This window comes from Eptatretus burgeri, chromosome 11, assembly GCF_056783735.1.
Source record: "Eptatretus burgeri isolate ZD-2024b chromosome 11, Ebu_testis_v1, whole genome shotgun sequence".
Classification (NCBI taxonomy): domain Eukaryota; kingdom Metazoa; phylum Chordata; class Myxini; order Myxiniformes; family Myxinidae; genus Eptatretus; species Eptatretus burgeri.
Genome location: NC_140971.1, coordinates 57,083,820 through 57,101,319, shown reverse-complemented (window position 1 = coordinate 57,101,319; position 17,500 = coordinate 57,083,820). Strand labels below are relative to the sequence as shown.

The 17,500-nt window shown below is 44.9% G+C and overlaps 1 protein-coding gene across 7 annotated transcripts in view; it reads right to left on the bottom strand.

The window, feature by feature from the left end:
• The window catches only part of LOC147017147 (uncharacterized), a 28,586-nt gene extending 28,193 nt beyond the window's left edge, over positions 1-393 (bottom strand). For all 7 annotated transcript variants that reach the window (XM_085846528.1, XM_085846532.1, XM_085846531.1 and 4 more), the window contains exon 1: positions 142-393. In XM_085846528.1, the coding sequence (XP_085702654.1) occupies positions 142-195 (54 nt within the window). In that variant the 5' untranslated portion in view covers positions 196-393. The remainder of the gene's footprint in view (positions 1-141) is intronic.
• Between the last annotated feature and the right edge of the window lie 17,107 nt (positions 394-17,500).

Sequence of the window (17,500 nt, the reverse complement as noted above, 5' to 3'; positions counted from 1 at the left end):
GATGCTGAATGAAAGAAGTTGAAATGTGAAAGTTTTATAACGAATAAGAAAGACAGGTTTGATATTCCCGAGTTTAGGAGATAAATCGTGGAGACCGTACGAAGAGTAAGTGTTCGCGTCCGGGATAAATAAACATCTCACCTCTTGGAAACGGGGTCGTGGAGCATTAACAGAGTCCGTTGAAGTTGAGCCCATGATGTTTCAGGAAAAACACGAGATTTAAATCCTTGAACGAGGAGAGAAAAACGTTCGCACGTGTTCACACCGAGCACATCCACAAACTGAACCGAGCAAACATCGCCACAACGATTGATTTGTTAACAAACGTTTCCATGGTTACCCATTGTTCATTGTTCAACGGCTTTGGAAGAATCCGGTTGGTGACGATCATCGAACATTCCTCACGGTGATTGTCACTGGATAAAAATATTTCATAAAAAAACGAACTTGTACGTTTTGTTTGGAGAGGGAAAAAAAACCTCCTTCACGTTTTATTTATTGCAGGTGTTTCTCTGCACACAGGTGTGTTCAGTCCTGATTTTTGTAGAATTTGTGTTCTACCGACATCTTACCGACAGTGTCGGCTCCCTCTTCCCACCCCTTCCCCCGCCTCCTCTCACCCCACCCCTTCCTCTTCCCACCTCCTCTCACCCCCTTCCCCCGCCTCCTCTTACCCCACCCCTTCCCCTCCCTCTTCCCACCTCCTCTCACCCCCTTCCCCCGCCTCATCTCACCCCACCCCTTCTCCTCCCTCTTCCCACCCCACCCCACCCCTTCCCCCACCTCATCTTACCCCCCTTCCCCCGCCTCATCTCATCCCACCCCTTACTCTGCCTCCTTCCACCCCACCCCTTCCCCTCCCTCTTCCCACCCCACCCCTTCCCCTGTTTTGGACTTGGCAGACCGAACGAATCCCATGAGACCGTTGCATGTTACCTGCACCCTCGTGGTGCGATGGTGTGCGAGTCGAGACGTCTGTCCCCCACGGCAGCTCGGACAGCCGCGTCTGAGCTCGGCCTTCTTCGGAGCCGGCAAGCTCTCTCCGGTGCTCTCCATACGGATGCGCAGGCTTGCGCGACAGAGCTGGCAAAGCGGCGGCTCCCGTCTGCGTCCCTGATGCCACGCCGGGATTCCCCACCGAATGCCAGCAAAAACGACTCGACCTGAACCACCGAACCCAAGACTCTTCGAAGACCAAGCAGACGAAGAAGAAGAAGCCCCACAAGAACTGTTGTTCAGAGAGAAGATGACACCCAGGACTGGTGTTAATATGAACTTGTAAAAATCCATGTTGACCGTGTGTTGTTCTGGGATCACAGGATAGCTGGAGGGATACTCAATCTCCTCTGAGCAGTCGATCCTGGGTTCTAAGCACCCCCAACTATCATCTTTTATCTTGGTGGTCTTCATTCAGATCGAGATATCTTCTTCCTCTTCCTCTTCCTCTTATTCTATTTCTCCTTCTTATTCTTCTTCTTCTTCTCCTCCTCCTTCTCCTCCTCTTCCCTTTATAAGGGGTGAGATCCTATGGCACAAAGCTTCTGCTCCACCCTGATCATGATACTCCTCCCCTGCATGCAATACATGTACATGTTATTATTTTTCTAATTTGAAGTTTTCGTTGGGTGGTCTTTGCAAGACCACTGTTTATCTCTTTGGATAAATCTTTTATCTTTCCGTCTGTCTATGTTTGTATGTATGTTTGTATGTTTGTTGGGTGGTCGCGAGAGTACCCTTATTGGGTGGTCGCGAGAGTACCCTTATTGGGTGGTCGCGAGAGTACCCTTATTTTCACTTTTTCCGTCTGTCTCTATGTTTGTATGTAATGGACAGCTCTGGAGGCCAGAGGAGTCAACCGATTTTTATGAAACTTGACAGGTAGGTTCATACCAGGATCTAGTTGTATGCTTTTGAGCACCGTTGCTATGGACGCCACCGTTGCCTCGCAACGTCCTTGGCAGTGTCGCTCAGCTGCACCCGATCCGGTCCAGGAAAGTGATCCAGTTTGGACAAGGCATAACGAGGGCGTGTTCCTCGGTAATTAAATCACGTGATTAATTAGGTAACCCGGTTAACCCAGAGATGGGAGGACCCGAGGTCATGCGGTTGAGTTATTGGCGTACACGGTTAGTTAGCGACCTGCCGCATCAAGGAATTATGCGTGTGCTACGGCCTGCAAATCCGTGGAGTCTGGTGGGAGCAGAGATAACTTTCCCCCCAAGTGGTCTTCTCACCTGACCCCCGGCCCGCAACAATATATATATATATATATATATTTAAATAATTTGGCGTTTAACCCCAATGCTTCCCCAACGTTATACCGGAAAGGATTTGCAGACAATGAATGACCAGCTGCCACTGACGACACATTGCTTTTATCTTCAAGAAAAGAGAGAGAAGCTGAAGAAGACAGAAAGACCACTGAACTGCCTGCGTTGAGAGGGTGAGAGGCCCAAAGACTCAGCCTCATCGCGGGAGATGCCATTGATCCTAAATGCCGTGGTTTCCACAGCATGAAGCCGAGAAAGGTGAGAGGCAGGAGCACCAGCCCAGAGGGGAGAGCAGTACTCCATCAGACTGCGGACAAAAGCTTTGTCTGTGGCCAGGAGCTCAGGTAGGACTTTGCACGACGGAAGTTTCCCAGTCCGCAACTGGGTTTGGTGGTCAGGTTGGAAATGTGGCTTTCCCTGGTAAGGTCATGGCAGATAGTGAGACCCAGAAGCTTGAATGAAAGGACTTCTTCCAGAGGATTGTTGAGAAAGTAGATGGGGGGGTGGTGGGTTGGGGGGGGGGGTTCCAAACAGTCCTTTCGGAGAGACATTGCGAGAGTGTGATATTTATCAGGATTGAAAAACATGTTCCACATGTTGGACCAGTTTGTGATTTTATCCAGATCTGCAGAGAGCGAAAAAGCTGTGTGTTGCAGGTCTGAGGGATGACAGATGTTACAACAGATGGTCGAGTCATCAGCAAAGAGATAAAGAGAATTTCCCAGAGAGTCGGAGAGATCATTGATGAGAACACGAACAGGACCCAGAACGCTGCCTTGAGGAACTCCAGCCTGGACAGGAAGAGGGGATGAAAGAACTCCAATTCGGACCACACATTGGCTGAGACAGGAGAGGAAGTCTGCGAGCCATGGGTGGAGACGGCCTTGTATACCATAGGAAGAGAGTTTGGTGAGCAGGGCAGGGTGCCAGACCGTGTCAAACGCACGCAATATGTCTGGGGATATGGCTCTCATTTCATGTTCAGCATTGAGTACCTCCATCCATTGTTGGGAAAGCAGGAGCAGTAGATCCAGGGTAGAGTGACCTGTTCTGAAACCAAATTGATGATCGGAAGTCAAGCCATTGAAGAAGAGGAAAGATTTAATATCTGAAGCGATGATGGATTCGATAAGCTTGCTGATGATTGAGAGAAGGCTGATTGGTCTGTAGTTGCAGGGATGTGTTTTTGCACCTTTTTATGCAGGGTGGTAATGTTTGCTGATTTCCAAGCAGATTGCAGATGACTTTGAGAAAATGAGAGGGTGAATAGAACAAAGAGAGGGTGAGCAAAAGCAGAGGATCAGGTTTTTAGGACATGTGGGCTGATGCTGTCTGGACCGGTTGCAGAATCTGAGTCGAGGTTTGACAGCAAACTCTCCACTTTGTCAGAAGAAAAGGACACAGAGTCCAAGGACAGTTGGGTGCGACTGGGTTAGGTGGGCACAGAAACCGATGGGTTTCGGACACAATATTTCAATGCAAACACCGACTTTTGGTATTCAGCCTTATCACGTGCGGTGTCAGCAGTGCGGCTATTTGATTTAAGTGAGGGGATGGAGGGGGAACATACACCAGAAGCAGAATTTGATTTGATGCCACCAGGATTTGGAGGAGTGAGAGGTTTGAGAGTTCAGACTTGAGATTCGAAATATGTTGTTTACTGGCTCTCCTGAGGGTAGACATACAATTGTTCCGAGCTTTATGAAAGGAACTCCGATTACCCTCAGTTGGGTTTGCTTTCCATGAGACAAAGGCAAGTTGTTTCAGGACAACTGCCTCACCAGAAGCTTCAGTGAACCATGGGTGTGAGGAAGGGAAGGATAACTACAGCCGAGAGGGGATAACTCTGTGTCGGCAAAAGAGCAAATTTTTTTGAAATGATTCCCAGGATGAGTTGATGTCGGAGAAAGTAGAAATGGGAGACCATTCTCGAAGTTTGATGGCTGTTTGGGGACCCTGACGGTCAGCCTGAGTGAAATACCAGACTCGATGGTGCTGACGTGGTTCTCTAATAACCACCAGAGAGATGTTTTCTTTGACAAGCATGTGGTCAGAAGAACCGCTTAGAGCGGAGGAAGAACAGCAGATATTTTCAGGGGAATTTGTCAAAATCAGATCCAGAAGAGTTAGAGTCGCGTTGGTTGAGATTCGGGTCGGGAAGTTGGATGATATTTGAATTTATATGCAAGGTAAACACTCAATATAACCTCGACCAACAACCACAATCTTAAAATTACATGACATTGGATCAAAGCCTATTAATATGAAAAATATGATGATCTTTGGAAATCAAGAGAAAATTATTGATTGTAAAAGTGTGAGGTGATAAGAGTATGGAGAAAGAAACAACAGTGGAGAATTTTCTTAGTGTTGGATTGATAGAGCAAAGCAATGGGCTGACAGGATGGCCATGAAACACGCACACTTGCCTGAAAGCTGTCTCGCCTGGGTTTGAATCCCGACCCAGCCATTAACTGTCAATACAGAGAAACCATCCCAAATAAAGGGAGAGGTGCTTCGCGCCTCTCTGGATCTCGGTGTTTGACAGACAGGGTGATTCATCGATCTGTGTGCCCTTCCTTCAAATGGATGTTAAAGTGAGCGTCCCCTCTGCCGGCAGTAGTTGGTGGATGTTAAAGATCTCACACTGTCCTTTGTGAAGAGGAGCCGAGCCACCACCGGCTCCATGAAAATTTTCCAAATTCCTACTCTGACTACAACTTTGAGAGGGAAGGCAAATCACCAAGTATGATCCCAGGCGAAGAAGTGTCGAACCAATGGTCTGTAATACAGAGTATGGCACATTCCATCGGATTGCAAAGCCTTTGATTTTGTTTTTTTTTCTAGTCTGTGTTCAATTCCCCACCCGACCATAAACTTACACCCTGGTGTGCCCTTTGAAGGCAGATCTTAAATCAATCCTTACGTCAATCAGAGAGGGGTGGTGGGGGGGGGGGGGGTGGGCGATGTGAAGATGTTAAGTCAGCTATCGCATGTGTTTGTGTTTGCTTGCTGGTGGAGTTTGAATAACTCTTTCTACTTTACAAAGAGTTTGCCATTGTGTGCCCTTCCCTGATCAAATCGTTGTCCTGACGCACAAGTGCACCACATAACATGCCCCACCATACATTCATAAAGATGCAATAAGCAGACCGAGTTCAACATTCAATCCCAAACGAATATGCAATCATTAAATGTTGATGTTACTCTTTCAACTGGTGAATTCATAGAACATGATACCCCCATGCAGTATTCAAGTCCCATATTTACTTCAATATGAATAAAATAAAGATTTCAAAGATCATTGAAAAATTCCAGAAGTGACGTGCTGTTTTTGTAAGTTTCGAAGCAGTCTTGTACACCATCATGTTGAACATGTCCAAGTGCTACCAAATGGGAGGGTTTTGAAAGTGACAAGACTGTGATTTGTGTTCTGTGGTGTTGAAGTCTACAATTCAATTTAAATAAAATAAAGATTGTAAAACAATTCAATTTAAATATAATTAAGATTGTAAACAATTCAATTTAAATATAATAAAGATTGTAAAAGTCATATAAATTAATTATTTCCGGAATTTACTGCCGTTGGCACTGTGTCTAACTTGCAGGGGGCAATGTCGATGCACCATATCTAACACGTTACATTAGTTATTCATACCTGTTGTATTTGTCCTTTGTGATGTCCAAAAATACAACTTGTTTTGTTTGTTGTGATTTTCAATTTTGTTTGACTGCCAGACAGGCAGACAGAGTGAAAATATTATCTCACTCCTCTTTGTGCGATCAGGAAAAATTCAGAGACGAAGTCCAGTTCAACAGCAGGTTTGTTTTCCGATTTGTGTTCCAATTTGTATTCAAATATAACATTCAATTTTAATTAGTTGTTCCTCAATCATAAAGTTTTTTAAAAAATAAGTTTTTTATGGCCAGATACTATGAACATTTATATTATCTTTGCCCTTTCACCATTCTCTCTCATGTATTCCTGCAGGAATTTCAACAGATTGAAGATGCCAGCAATAAATTCATCCAGGATCAGCACATGCAGGAAAACGCCATTGAGCAATTCTCATCTTTAAAAGCAATGAACTGCAACATGAACATGGAGAAAGTTTAAATTTTATAAGAACACAAAGGCACGACTCGACATTTCACAGTAAGTTTCTGTATTACACTGGAATGTTTCCAACTGCACATGGTACAGTACATATGTGCTTTGTGCCACAAGAATATCTTGGATGAATGCACACCTGCCCCTGAGCTGTCTAAACCTGGGTTTAAATCTCAACGCATCCATAAAATGCAATCTTAGAGTTTTACATGCTGGGTGAGGGATCAATGTGTGTGACATCCATCGGAAGGTCGTCAAGCCAGAGGACCCGTCTGCCAGCAATATTTGTTCGAAGATTTTAAAGATCCCGTGATATATTTTGCGAAGAGTAGGTGAGTTATCACAAGCAACCCAAATAGGTTACAAATTCATCTCCAAATTATCTGAGTCAAACGTTCGGCCTGCCCAGCCAGTTTTTGAGAAAATAAAAACTTTCCCAACCAATCCCACAGAAGGTGGGATTAATTAGGCCATTAATAAGTAACTGTACACAAGCACTCTGTACATGTGAACTGGATTTGGACATGTGGAAGTTTGGGTCTTTTTCACATCCCTCTTACTTCACGTGATGCCAAAAGGTAAAAATCTTCAGACACTGTGGATGATCTACCATATAAAACACCTTGCGTGTTTGTGTATTTGTTTGTGTGGTGGTCTGCATGCTTTAAAAAGGGTTTCAAAGGCCAATCTTTGAAGTTTACTTCGGTCAAGTTTTTTTCAGGATAAAAAAAAAAAATTTCCATTGAAGAGTAATTACGTCTCTTCTTTTGGAAATGTAGACGGTGACTTGCGACCGGGACTCAATGGCGGTGTCCAGAAACATTGAAAAAAAAACAAGAAAAAGAGCAATCAGAGATTCCAGACCATCAACAGGACCTCTTTTGAGTGGTATATTTTATTGCATTTCGGGTAAATCCAAAATGGCTGCGTGTGAAATTCATGTGAAGTTTTGCCTCGATCTGTTCAGCCACTTCAGAAAAGATTTTTGCAGGTCAAAAAAAATATAAATATATATGTATATTTCTGGCTGCCCAATCACGTGACCGATGATGTCATGAATTTTCTTTCTGTGGATCGTTTTACGTGAAGATGACCTCAAAATATTTCAAACTGATCGGATGTGGCATTATACATATGAAATTATGACGTCATAAAAATGACCTCATTCACCATAAGGAGTACTTGCGAAGTGCCAAGTTTCAATTTTTTTCCGTGGTACGGTTTCAGAGAATGACAGGTCCAAAGTTTATCCGTTTTTCCAATATGACTGCCACACAACGTGATCTATGATGTCATAATTATCATTAAAATATTCGACATAACTGACAACTATTTTGCAATCCACGTTCCATCCACCTTTACATCAAGTTTGGTATTTTCAGCACTGGAAGTTGAGAAAGGAGTTCTCTGATATATTATAGCCTGAAGTGGCTTACACCTTGCACAGGTGAAGTGAAGAGTTGATACTTATTGGAACATTTGACATTGTCTTGCGTAAAAAATTTGGCCTTGGTGTTCTGGTGAGGATTATGTTGGTGAACACCTTGTTTACAACACAGACATCAATCATGAACCTTCAATCTCCTGTGACAACATTTCGCTCTCCATTGTTGCAGATGTCTCCACAAGAAACTGCGATTCAAGTAGTCTCAAGCTGAAGAAGTGTTACTGAATGTAACAAAGAAGTGACAATTGCTGAAGATTTGCGGTCAGAAAATAGATTTGGAAAGGTTTGTGAAACTCCATGTGATAATGCCTTGAGTCATGAACTTCTTACAAGGGAGGTCATTGGCACAACATTTGTTCAGGGGTCGCCTGATGACTGTGGAACCGTGATGTGCTCTGAACACCATTTTGCACAGGATGATGGAGGTGTGCAATGTGTGAAATGACTTGCAAACAAAGTATTGGAGCTGCTTTGTGCATTGTAATCCATTGCAAATCCTCCTTTGTCCTGCGAGAATCAAGGGATGGAGTCGAAAGAGATCGTAATTGTACGGAGAATGTCTCGAGGCTCCAATGAATCCGTTGGTAAACAGCAGATGGGCTGGACTGCTCAACATCCCTCTCATTACTTTGTTTCCTTAGGTTTGGGAAAGACACCTCATCATATCAAGAAAAATCCTCAAATATCATCAAGGTTCTGCTCCTGGAAATATGCCGCGATAATGGAAACCAAGATCCAATGGAAAAAGAGGGTGATTGGTTCCTGGGCTTCGAAAAAAATTCAGAGGAAGATCAGCGTCAGCCAGAAATAAACACATCACAATTGAAATAAACATGTAAAATATATAGTAAGCATGTGAACATTGAAATAAACATGTAAAATATATAGTAAGCATGTGAACATTGAAATAAACATGTAAAATATATATAAAGCATGTGAATATTGAAATAAACATGGAATTAAAATAATCAAGAACAAGACCTTTATCTTGTAATTTTTTTACAAATCATCAAGGGAGGTGGGTGAGGGTGAACATATTGTGACGGTTGTTGAAATTAGCAGAACACCATAAAGGTCCGTAGTTCAGATAGATCGATAAGTCCATGTTCAGTTAGATTTCCCCACCGTTGTTTAATGGGCTGTGATCCTTTGAGGATGTGTTTTTCTTTTCCTGTCGTTATTTTGAACCACAACAACCACGATCGCCTCAAACCACAACAACCACGATCGCCTCAAACCGCAACAACCACGATCTCCTCAAACCACAACAACCACGATGGCCTCAAACCACAACAACCACGATCGCCTCAAATCTCAACAACCACGATCACCGAACCACCTTCCCCGCTACGCCAACTGTCGATCTCCTTCTCCACACGCCAAACCACGCCCCTCTCCGCTCATGTAAAACGTCTCTACGAAGCGAAGGAAACCAGAGGAGTTCCGATGGTGCGCGGATTTTCCCGCCTGCTTTTCCCGCGCTTTGGTGTGGGAGAAGTGCGATTCCAGCCAGAGGTCAAAGGTGAAAAAGAGGTGGGGGCCTGATTTTGAGGGAATGAATCTCCCTGGACCTGTGCCAAGAAAGATTATCTCTGCCCTTGTGAGGCATGCGGGGAGGAAGACGAGAGGGCATGCCCCTTTTCTGGAAGCTTCCTTCAGGAGCTGGAAGGTGGGCGGAGCGAAAAAAGGGGAGGGGCGAGGTGTTGGAACGGGCGGGGGGGATAAAAGAGTGTGCAAGACGCCAAGTCAGGTGTTGTTGTTGTTGGGCTTGCTTTATGTCGTCTTGGGATGTGTGTGGTGGTTTTCGTGGGTGCGTGGGGCTTCTTCTTCTTCGTCTTCTTGGTCTTTGAAGAGTCTTGGGTTCGATGGTTCGGGTCGAGTCGTTTTAGCTGGCAGTCGGTGGGGAATCCCGGCGTGGCATCAGGGACGCAGACGGGAGGCGCCATTTGCCAGCTCTGTCGCGCAAGCCTGCGCATCCGTGTGGAAAGCGCCGGAGAGAGCTCGCCGGCTCCGTGGAAGGCCGTGCTCAGCCGCGGCTGTCGTAGCTGCTGTGGGGGACAGACGTCGCGACTCGCCCACCATCGCACCACGAGGGTGCAGGTAACCTGCAACGGTCTCATGGGATTCGTTCGGTCTGCCAAGTCCCACGCCATCAAGGTCTACTGACCCTGTCTGACTTCCCCTGTCTGTGGGGGTAGTCTTTTATTTTCCTTGGGTTTTGCTTTCGAATCAATGTTGGTGGCGCCGTGTCCTGTAAGTAAAAACTGTTAAGTTCTGTTCATAAATTGCTTATAGTCGGTTATAGTGCTTTTACCTTGCTCGTGTCTTGTCCCCTCCCCGCATTGATTGCATGGCTGTACATACGTGCATGTGTGTAAAATGAATGTGCTTGTGAGAATGTAACCCGTTCATTGCGTCCTCCTTTCTCCCCATTGAAATGCCATCTTGGATTACGGAATAAGAGTTGGGGTTGTTAAATACCCCGTAAATAGAATCGGATCCGGCGAGGTCGGGCGATAACACCTGCTCGGTTAAGGCGCTGTCACACCTTGACGATTTAGCCAGCTATGGCAACGTATAAAAATGGATGTAAAACATTGGCATACGCTGAAATTTTGATGTTTTGGTTTTTTTTTTGGCTTGGTTTTTTTTTTTAAGTTTTGGTCGTATTCATAACGTGTTGGTCTTCTGCATAACATATTAGTAACAGGCACAGAATGTTTCGTTGTCTTATAGATAACTTATACCAACGAATGCTTAGCCTGTTGTCGGTGTTCACAACCTATGCCCAACGATAGTTTAACTTAGGCATAGCGCGCTGCACGTATCGCCAACGAACTTGTGGCGTAGCCTGTTGAAAACCTGCCGCACGCCGATTTAAATCATAACCACCTGAGAATTGGAAGTGTCAACATCGCAGTCACACCTTGACGATTTAGCCAGCGTACGCTGACCTATGAAAAATGTGTCTAAAACGCTGGCACACGTCGAATACGGTATGGGTGAGTTGTGTATACGTTAAGAGCACGCTGAAAAACGATGAAGTATGCTGTCATATTTCGTAGTACCTTTAGTACGTCGTGAAATTTCAATCATGCTGAAAATTTTACGACGTACTCGCCGTATGGCTCACATGTTCCGCTACACTGGGAATATGTTGTCGACACAAGTTCCTTGTGAGTTACTCAGAAGTCGAAACACGTCGAGGTAATGTTTCGCATACCCGAAACTTATTTTCTCCGTCAAGGCACATTTTCTTTTTTTCTCCTGGCCTCTGTGAAGGCACGTGACGAAATATCTGAAGTTGTTGTTTTTTTTGTTTGTTTGTTTTTAGTCTCTCACGTATTTTAAAATATAGTCGGACATTTGCTTTTCAGTTTCGACGTCGACGTGACAATATGCTCAAACAGAAAATATTCACATAGGAACTAAGAATAAGACATGAGCAAACTGAAGAGGCAATCGGATGTGACGTAACGGCACGTGACGAAATATCGGAAGTTATTGTTTGTTTGTTTTGAAACGCTGCCAATACACCATTATACGGTAGCTGTAAATTAGAACCACGTTCAGTAAGTTCTGTGGTCGTCTGGAACACGTCAATCAAATACGTCTACATTCGTCAATATGCGTTGGAGGTACGTTACACATCGGTTCAAAGCACGTTACTCATAGGTTAGAAATAAGTTTTGGGTTCGCTAAGCATTACCTCGACGTGTTTCGACTTATGAGTAACTTACAAGTAACGTGCCTCGACGTGTGTCAACGATCACATAATGTGCCTCGACGTGTGTGGAACGATCGTGTTACGTGCCTACAACACGTTACTAATAGGTTATAAATAAGTTTCGGGTACGCTAATCATTACCTCGACGTGTTTCGACTTACGAGTAACTTACAAATAACGTGTGTCAACGATCGCATAACGTGCCTACAACTTATGGCCAGCGTAGCGGAACGTTTGAGTCATCCGCTGGCATACGTCGTAAAATTTCAAGCATGCTAAAATTTGAGGACAACCGCAAAGTACAACGATGAAAGTCAGCGTACTACGACGTATGGCAGTGTTTTTCAGCGTGCTCTTAACGTATGCAAACTTACCCATAACGTATTCGACGTGTGCCGGCGTTTTAGCCCAATTTTTCATACGTCAGGCATATATTGGCTAAATCGTCAAGGTGTGACAGGGCCTTTATCACTGAAGAACGGAACGGACCGCTTGAGCGGTTCGTGTCCAAGCCGACCTGCGTCGAGGTACGGCCTCCCGGTAGGCTACCCACGTGGGTACTTAGGTATATCGATATTCGGCAATTGACCCCATTCTGCACGGGTAGAAAATTGGCTAGGCCATGGTTGATTAAGAACCCACCCGTAACAGGGTTCCGGCGTTGTTCTGGAAGCTCACGACTGAATTGTCCGTCCGGTGGGCGAGCGGCTACTATTAGTGGAAAGTGGCCGCTCGCGCGCTGGTGGGCTCAAATTCGTAGCACTGGTGTCAGGAGTGGGTTTGTTTCGTGAGTTACTCAGCCCGTAGGTTATTTACTTTTGGGACACGAATACACCAAATGTCGCATTCAGGGATCCAAAGGTAGATCGTACTAGGGGAGAACTTACACATGATGGCACACGAAAATTCGACGACTCGGGACGAGTCTGTATAAGGTGGAGGGGGTAGTGTTATGGCTGTGGAAATTCGCAGAACACCATAAAGGTCCCGTAGTTCAGTTAGATTTCCCCACCGTTGTTTAATGGGCTTTTTTCGTGTTACAGGGCTGTGATCCTTTGAGATCGTGTTTTTCTTTTCCTATCGTTATTTTGAACCACAACAACCACGATCGCCTCAAACCACAACAACCACGATCGCCTCAAACCACAACAACCACGATCACCTCAAACCACAACAACCACGATCGCCTCAAACCACAACAACCACGATCGCCTCAAACCACAACAACCACGATCGCCTCAAACCACAACAACCACGATCTCCTCAAACCACAACAACCACGATCGCCTCAAACCACAACAACCACGATCGCCTCAACCACAACAACCACGATCGCCTCAAACCACAACAACCACGATCTCCTCAAACCACAACAACCACGATCGCCTCAAACCACAACAACCACGATCGCCTCAACCACAACAACCACGAACGCCTCAAATCTCAACAACCACGATCACCGAACCATCTTCCCCGCTACGCCAACTGTCGATTCCCTTCTCCACACGCCAAACCACGGCTATCTCCGCTCATGTAAAACGTCTCTACGAAGTGAAGGAAACCAGAGGAGTTCCGTTGGTGCGCAGATTTTCCCGCCTACTTTTCCCGTGCTTTGGTTTGGGGGAAGTGCGATTCCAGCCAGAGGTCAAAAGTGAAAAAAGGTGGTGGCCTGATTTTGGGGGAATGAATCTCCCTGGACCCTGTGCCAAGAAAGATTCTCTCGGCCCCTGCGAGGCGCGGGGGGGGGGGGGGAGACGAGAGGGCACGCCCCTTTCTGGGGTATTTTTCTGGATATTTGAAACTTAGTTCAGTCTTTTATTGATATTTCTACAAATATACTTCATTTGTAGACTGAATCATAATTCCAGTATTGGAATAATACTTGTGGAACATATGGAAACCACTGAAGTTTGATCGTGTTGTTATTTTGTGGTTATAGTTGAATTCTATTTATGACTGTTGTAGTTAAAAAACACTCTCCTAAGATCCTTGGGGTATTATAAGAAATATCCATTCAGATGCTCCAAAAATTTGGATTTAATTACTGTAATTAACAATGTTGGATTTGGAGAAATAAAAATATAAAAATATTGAGTTTGAATTTTTAGTGGTTGTGAGACAAATTTGGTACCCTCATTGTTAAATTGTGAAACATCGAAGAAGGGCAAGACGATCCTTCACCACCTTGATCCAAAGCAGATCTTTCCTGCTTGGACAGGAAGATACGAGATGGCATCCTCTTTCAAAATAATCTTGTCTTTCTGGTGTTAAAAACCTGCTCCGGCATAAATCCCTGTCTCAATTTGTTCCATGACCTGCAGTGGGTAGTTTTTAGCAGCATCATGTTCTGCCATGGTTGAACTGCAGCCTTCAGTCCCAGGTGCCTCATGGAAACGTTGGTAATTCTGCAATGATTCCCCCCCCCCCCCATCACCGGTCCATGTTTTTTTGTTTTGTTTTGTTCCTCAATCCAAACATTAAGCGCTTTTTACATCCTTTCAATAAAAGCTTCTCGGGAATGGAACGAGTCATTTGAGCTTTGCGGAGTGGGAACACATGCACGGATATTTGCCTCACTTCCAATGCACAATTGGTTCATTGATCCTGTTATGACAGCCCACAGATGACATACTTTCACCTCTAACCAACATATCTCACATCTCTAGATTTTTTGCGCAATGTCATAACCTTTCTCTGCCTTTTGATACAACTAATTTTGTCCATTGTTTTACGTTTGGGCACCATTATTATGTAATGTGTGTCTCTGAGATCGAGTGGATCTCGCATTGCAAGATCTCCAAATGTCATTTTCTGTTCGATGATGATTCTTTATTGAACAGAGCTTCATTCCACTTATGCTGTTCTGATGAGGGCAATTAACGGTGCGTGAGAAACAGCAAAAGGTTTCTAACTGGAGGTAATCTTACACACTCGTGCAGACAATGACTCACCTCAGCTCAAAAAACGTGATTTACCGAAATGAAATACAGAACTGCAACAACACAATGGGTTACCCATGATTGGTCAAAACCCGCGATATTTGAGGGTTTCCTGTGAATAAAGTAGATAATTTTAATATGATGCATTATACGCATTTTTGTTTTTTTTTGCTGTGCCTTTGGCCAAGTTATCCAGTTTCACATGCTTGTACTCAATGTGGACAACACCAACAATAACCTCACGTACTCAAGCATCAAAAGCTCTCCAGAGCTCCATTCTATTCATGCTTCCCACAGTATGTCAGATGACTTTATGAACAATAGACATCTAGCTTTGTCGCCTCTGAGAAGGAATTCAATTTTCGCAAAATTATGAATGAACAAGCAAAGGTACCCCGCTTTGGTGGACAATGCCAGGTCTCCGCTCCCACCCCTCTCCCTATCTCATCCCACCTCTTCACCTGCCTCGCCCCACTTCTTCACCTGCCTCGCCCCACTTCTTCACCTGCCTCGTCCCACCTCTTCACCTGCCTCGTCCCACCTCTTCACCCGCCTCGTCCCACCTCTTCACCCGCCTTGTCCCACTTCTTCACCTCGTCGTCCCACTTCTTCACCGTCCTTGTCCCACTTCTTCACCTGCTTCCTCTCGCCCCACCCCTTCCCTCCTTCTCAACCCCCCCCCCTGGAAAGATAATCATTGATTTTCTTGAAATAGATGCAAACCTGATAATCGATTTATTTGGGAAAACAATTCCTTTGGTTCCATTTGTTTCGTTCACCACTTGCCGAAGAAGAAGAAGAAGAACAATTCTGAAGAAAAAAGCAGACATATAGTTCCATACCATGCTGTTAAAACTGTATGTTCGCAACGAGACTCTTCCCCTCGACTATCCCAATGGGGTGGGTCTTCACCCCTTTTCCTCGGTGGTCTTCCTGGGCAGTGGATGTCGCCAACAAAACGCAGTGAGTAATAAAATGATCGTTTATTCCCGTCACCAGAAGAGAGGGTATTGCATTTCGGTCCGATTGTTTGTCTGTCTCTCTGTCTGTCTGTCTGTCTGTCTGTTTGTTTGTTTGTCCACACAGAACTTTCGTGTTTTTCTCTGCAACTGCTCGTCGGATTGAGACAAAAATTTTCAACTTTGGCACGACAACTCATGAAGCATATCTTAATGATAATTATGACATCACAAGTCACGTGGTGTGGCAGCCATATTGCATTTACCCTGAAACCTATAAAAAATACACCACTCAAAAGAAGTCCTGGCGAGGGTCTGCAATCTATCATTGCTCTTTTTCTTGTGACCCTCACGGAAGGAGAGGGTCTTGCATTTGGGTCTGTTTGTTTGATTGCGCAGAACGTTTGTGTTTTTTTCTCCACAACCACTTGTCGGATTGAAACGAAATTTTCACGATTGGTGCGACGACTCACATGGAATGTTTTAGTGATAATTATGACGTCATAGGTCATGAAGTGTGGCAGCCACATTGGAAAACCGGAATAACTTTGGACCTCTATCTGAAACCGCACCAAGAAACAAATTGAAACTTGGCACGTAGCAAGTACTCCTCATGGGGAATGAGTGTGATTTTTTTCTGACATCATAGGTGCCTTCGTTATGACGTCATATTTGCACATGCAAAACGCCACATCCGATCAGTAGGAAAAATTTTGATGGTCATCTTGGTATAAAATGCTCTCTCTCGTCTCTCTCTCCCTCCCTTCTCTCTCTCCCTCCGTCCCTTCTCTCTCTCCCCTCCCTCCTTGTTCTTTGTTCTTTCGGACCTGTTCTTCTTCAGCTTCTGCATTTCTTCTGCTCTCACGAACGTTCTTCTCTTTTTCTCCCTGTTGGCAGCTTTGTTGTGCGCCTCGGCATATTTTACTGATAACCAAATAAATACTCTTTATCTTACTTGCAATGAAATAAACTGTACAATTGCTGATCCTCGTGTCATCATGAGCAGAGTGGTCATGTGAACAAACGAGTCAATTGTTCATTGCGTACAAGGCCTTGTGTTTGAAAATCTTCAAAATAGAGATAATATTGTTTTATAATTGATTTTTGAAAACATCAGAAGAAACAGTCATGTGTTTTCTTCGATTTTGTGGAGAAGTACATGGCCCAGCTCTGCGAGTTACTGAAATATTCGATGGAATAAGTAATAACAGCAAACAAACAAGGTTTAGTTCTCATTAATGTGGTGATGTCCAATGTCACGACTCATATATTGTTGCGGTTCTGCAAAACCACATGCCTCAAAGGCAATGGCACCCAACATGCAGTGATCCCCAGGCAGTTATTTCGTTCGTCTTCGTGCACTTAAACCTGCCCTCATGTCTCGTGGATTAACGGGAGGAAGTGCATTGTGTGGGTTTTATGGTTAGGTCTATGAGCTCGTAACTATCTCCTATTCTGATTTCTACTCCAACCCTTTCCTTTTGGCCATGGTACAAAACAAGCAAGCAAGAACACACGCCATTCAAAATGCGATTGAATAAGCACACCACGATGCCTCCCGTGGCTTGGAACCACCACACTCCCTCCATGAAACACTACACACCACACCACACCACATCGTGCACCATTATTTCATCCAAATCTGCGTGCCAATTTTCAACCGGCATCTCACCTTGCTTCGCACATCGATCACCAAATCTCACCACTTCGACCACAAAGGCCTCCCGCACATGAGAAAAATATTCCCGTACCCCCTCGTACCACTGCATCGCCACAATTCGCCACTATACAGAGGAGTACCGCATGGCTCGGACTGTCCTCGGGACCGGGCGATGTGGGGCCGAGCAACAGACGTGAGTTGCTCGACCGCATCTTGCAGGGGATGTCCCGGGTCGGCACACGGAATTGATATGACCCTCGTCCAGTCGTCAGACCATGGCAAGTTGGGCGCTGAGGAGGTGTGGCGGGAAGGGTGATCCAGGAGTTTAGTACGGGGCCGGGGTGTGCATTTTGGCAAATGAGGGGGGTCCGGGTGTGCATTTTGGCT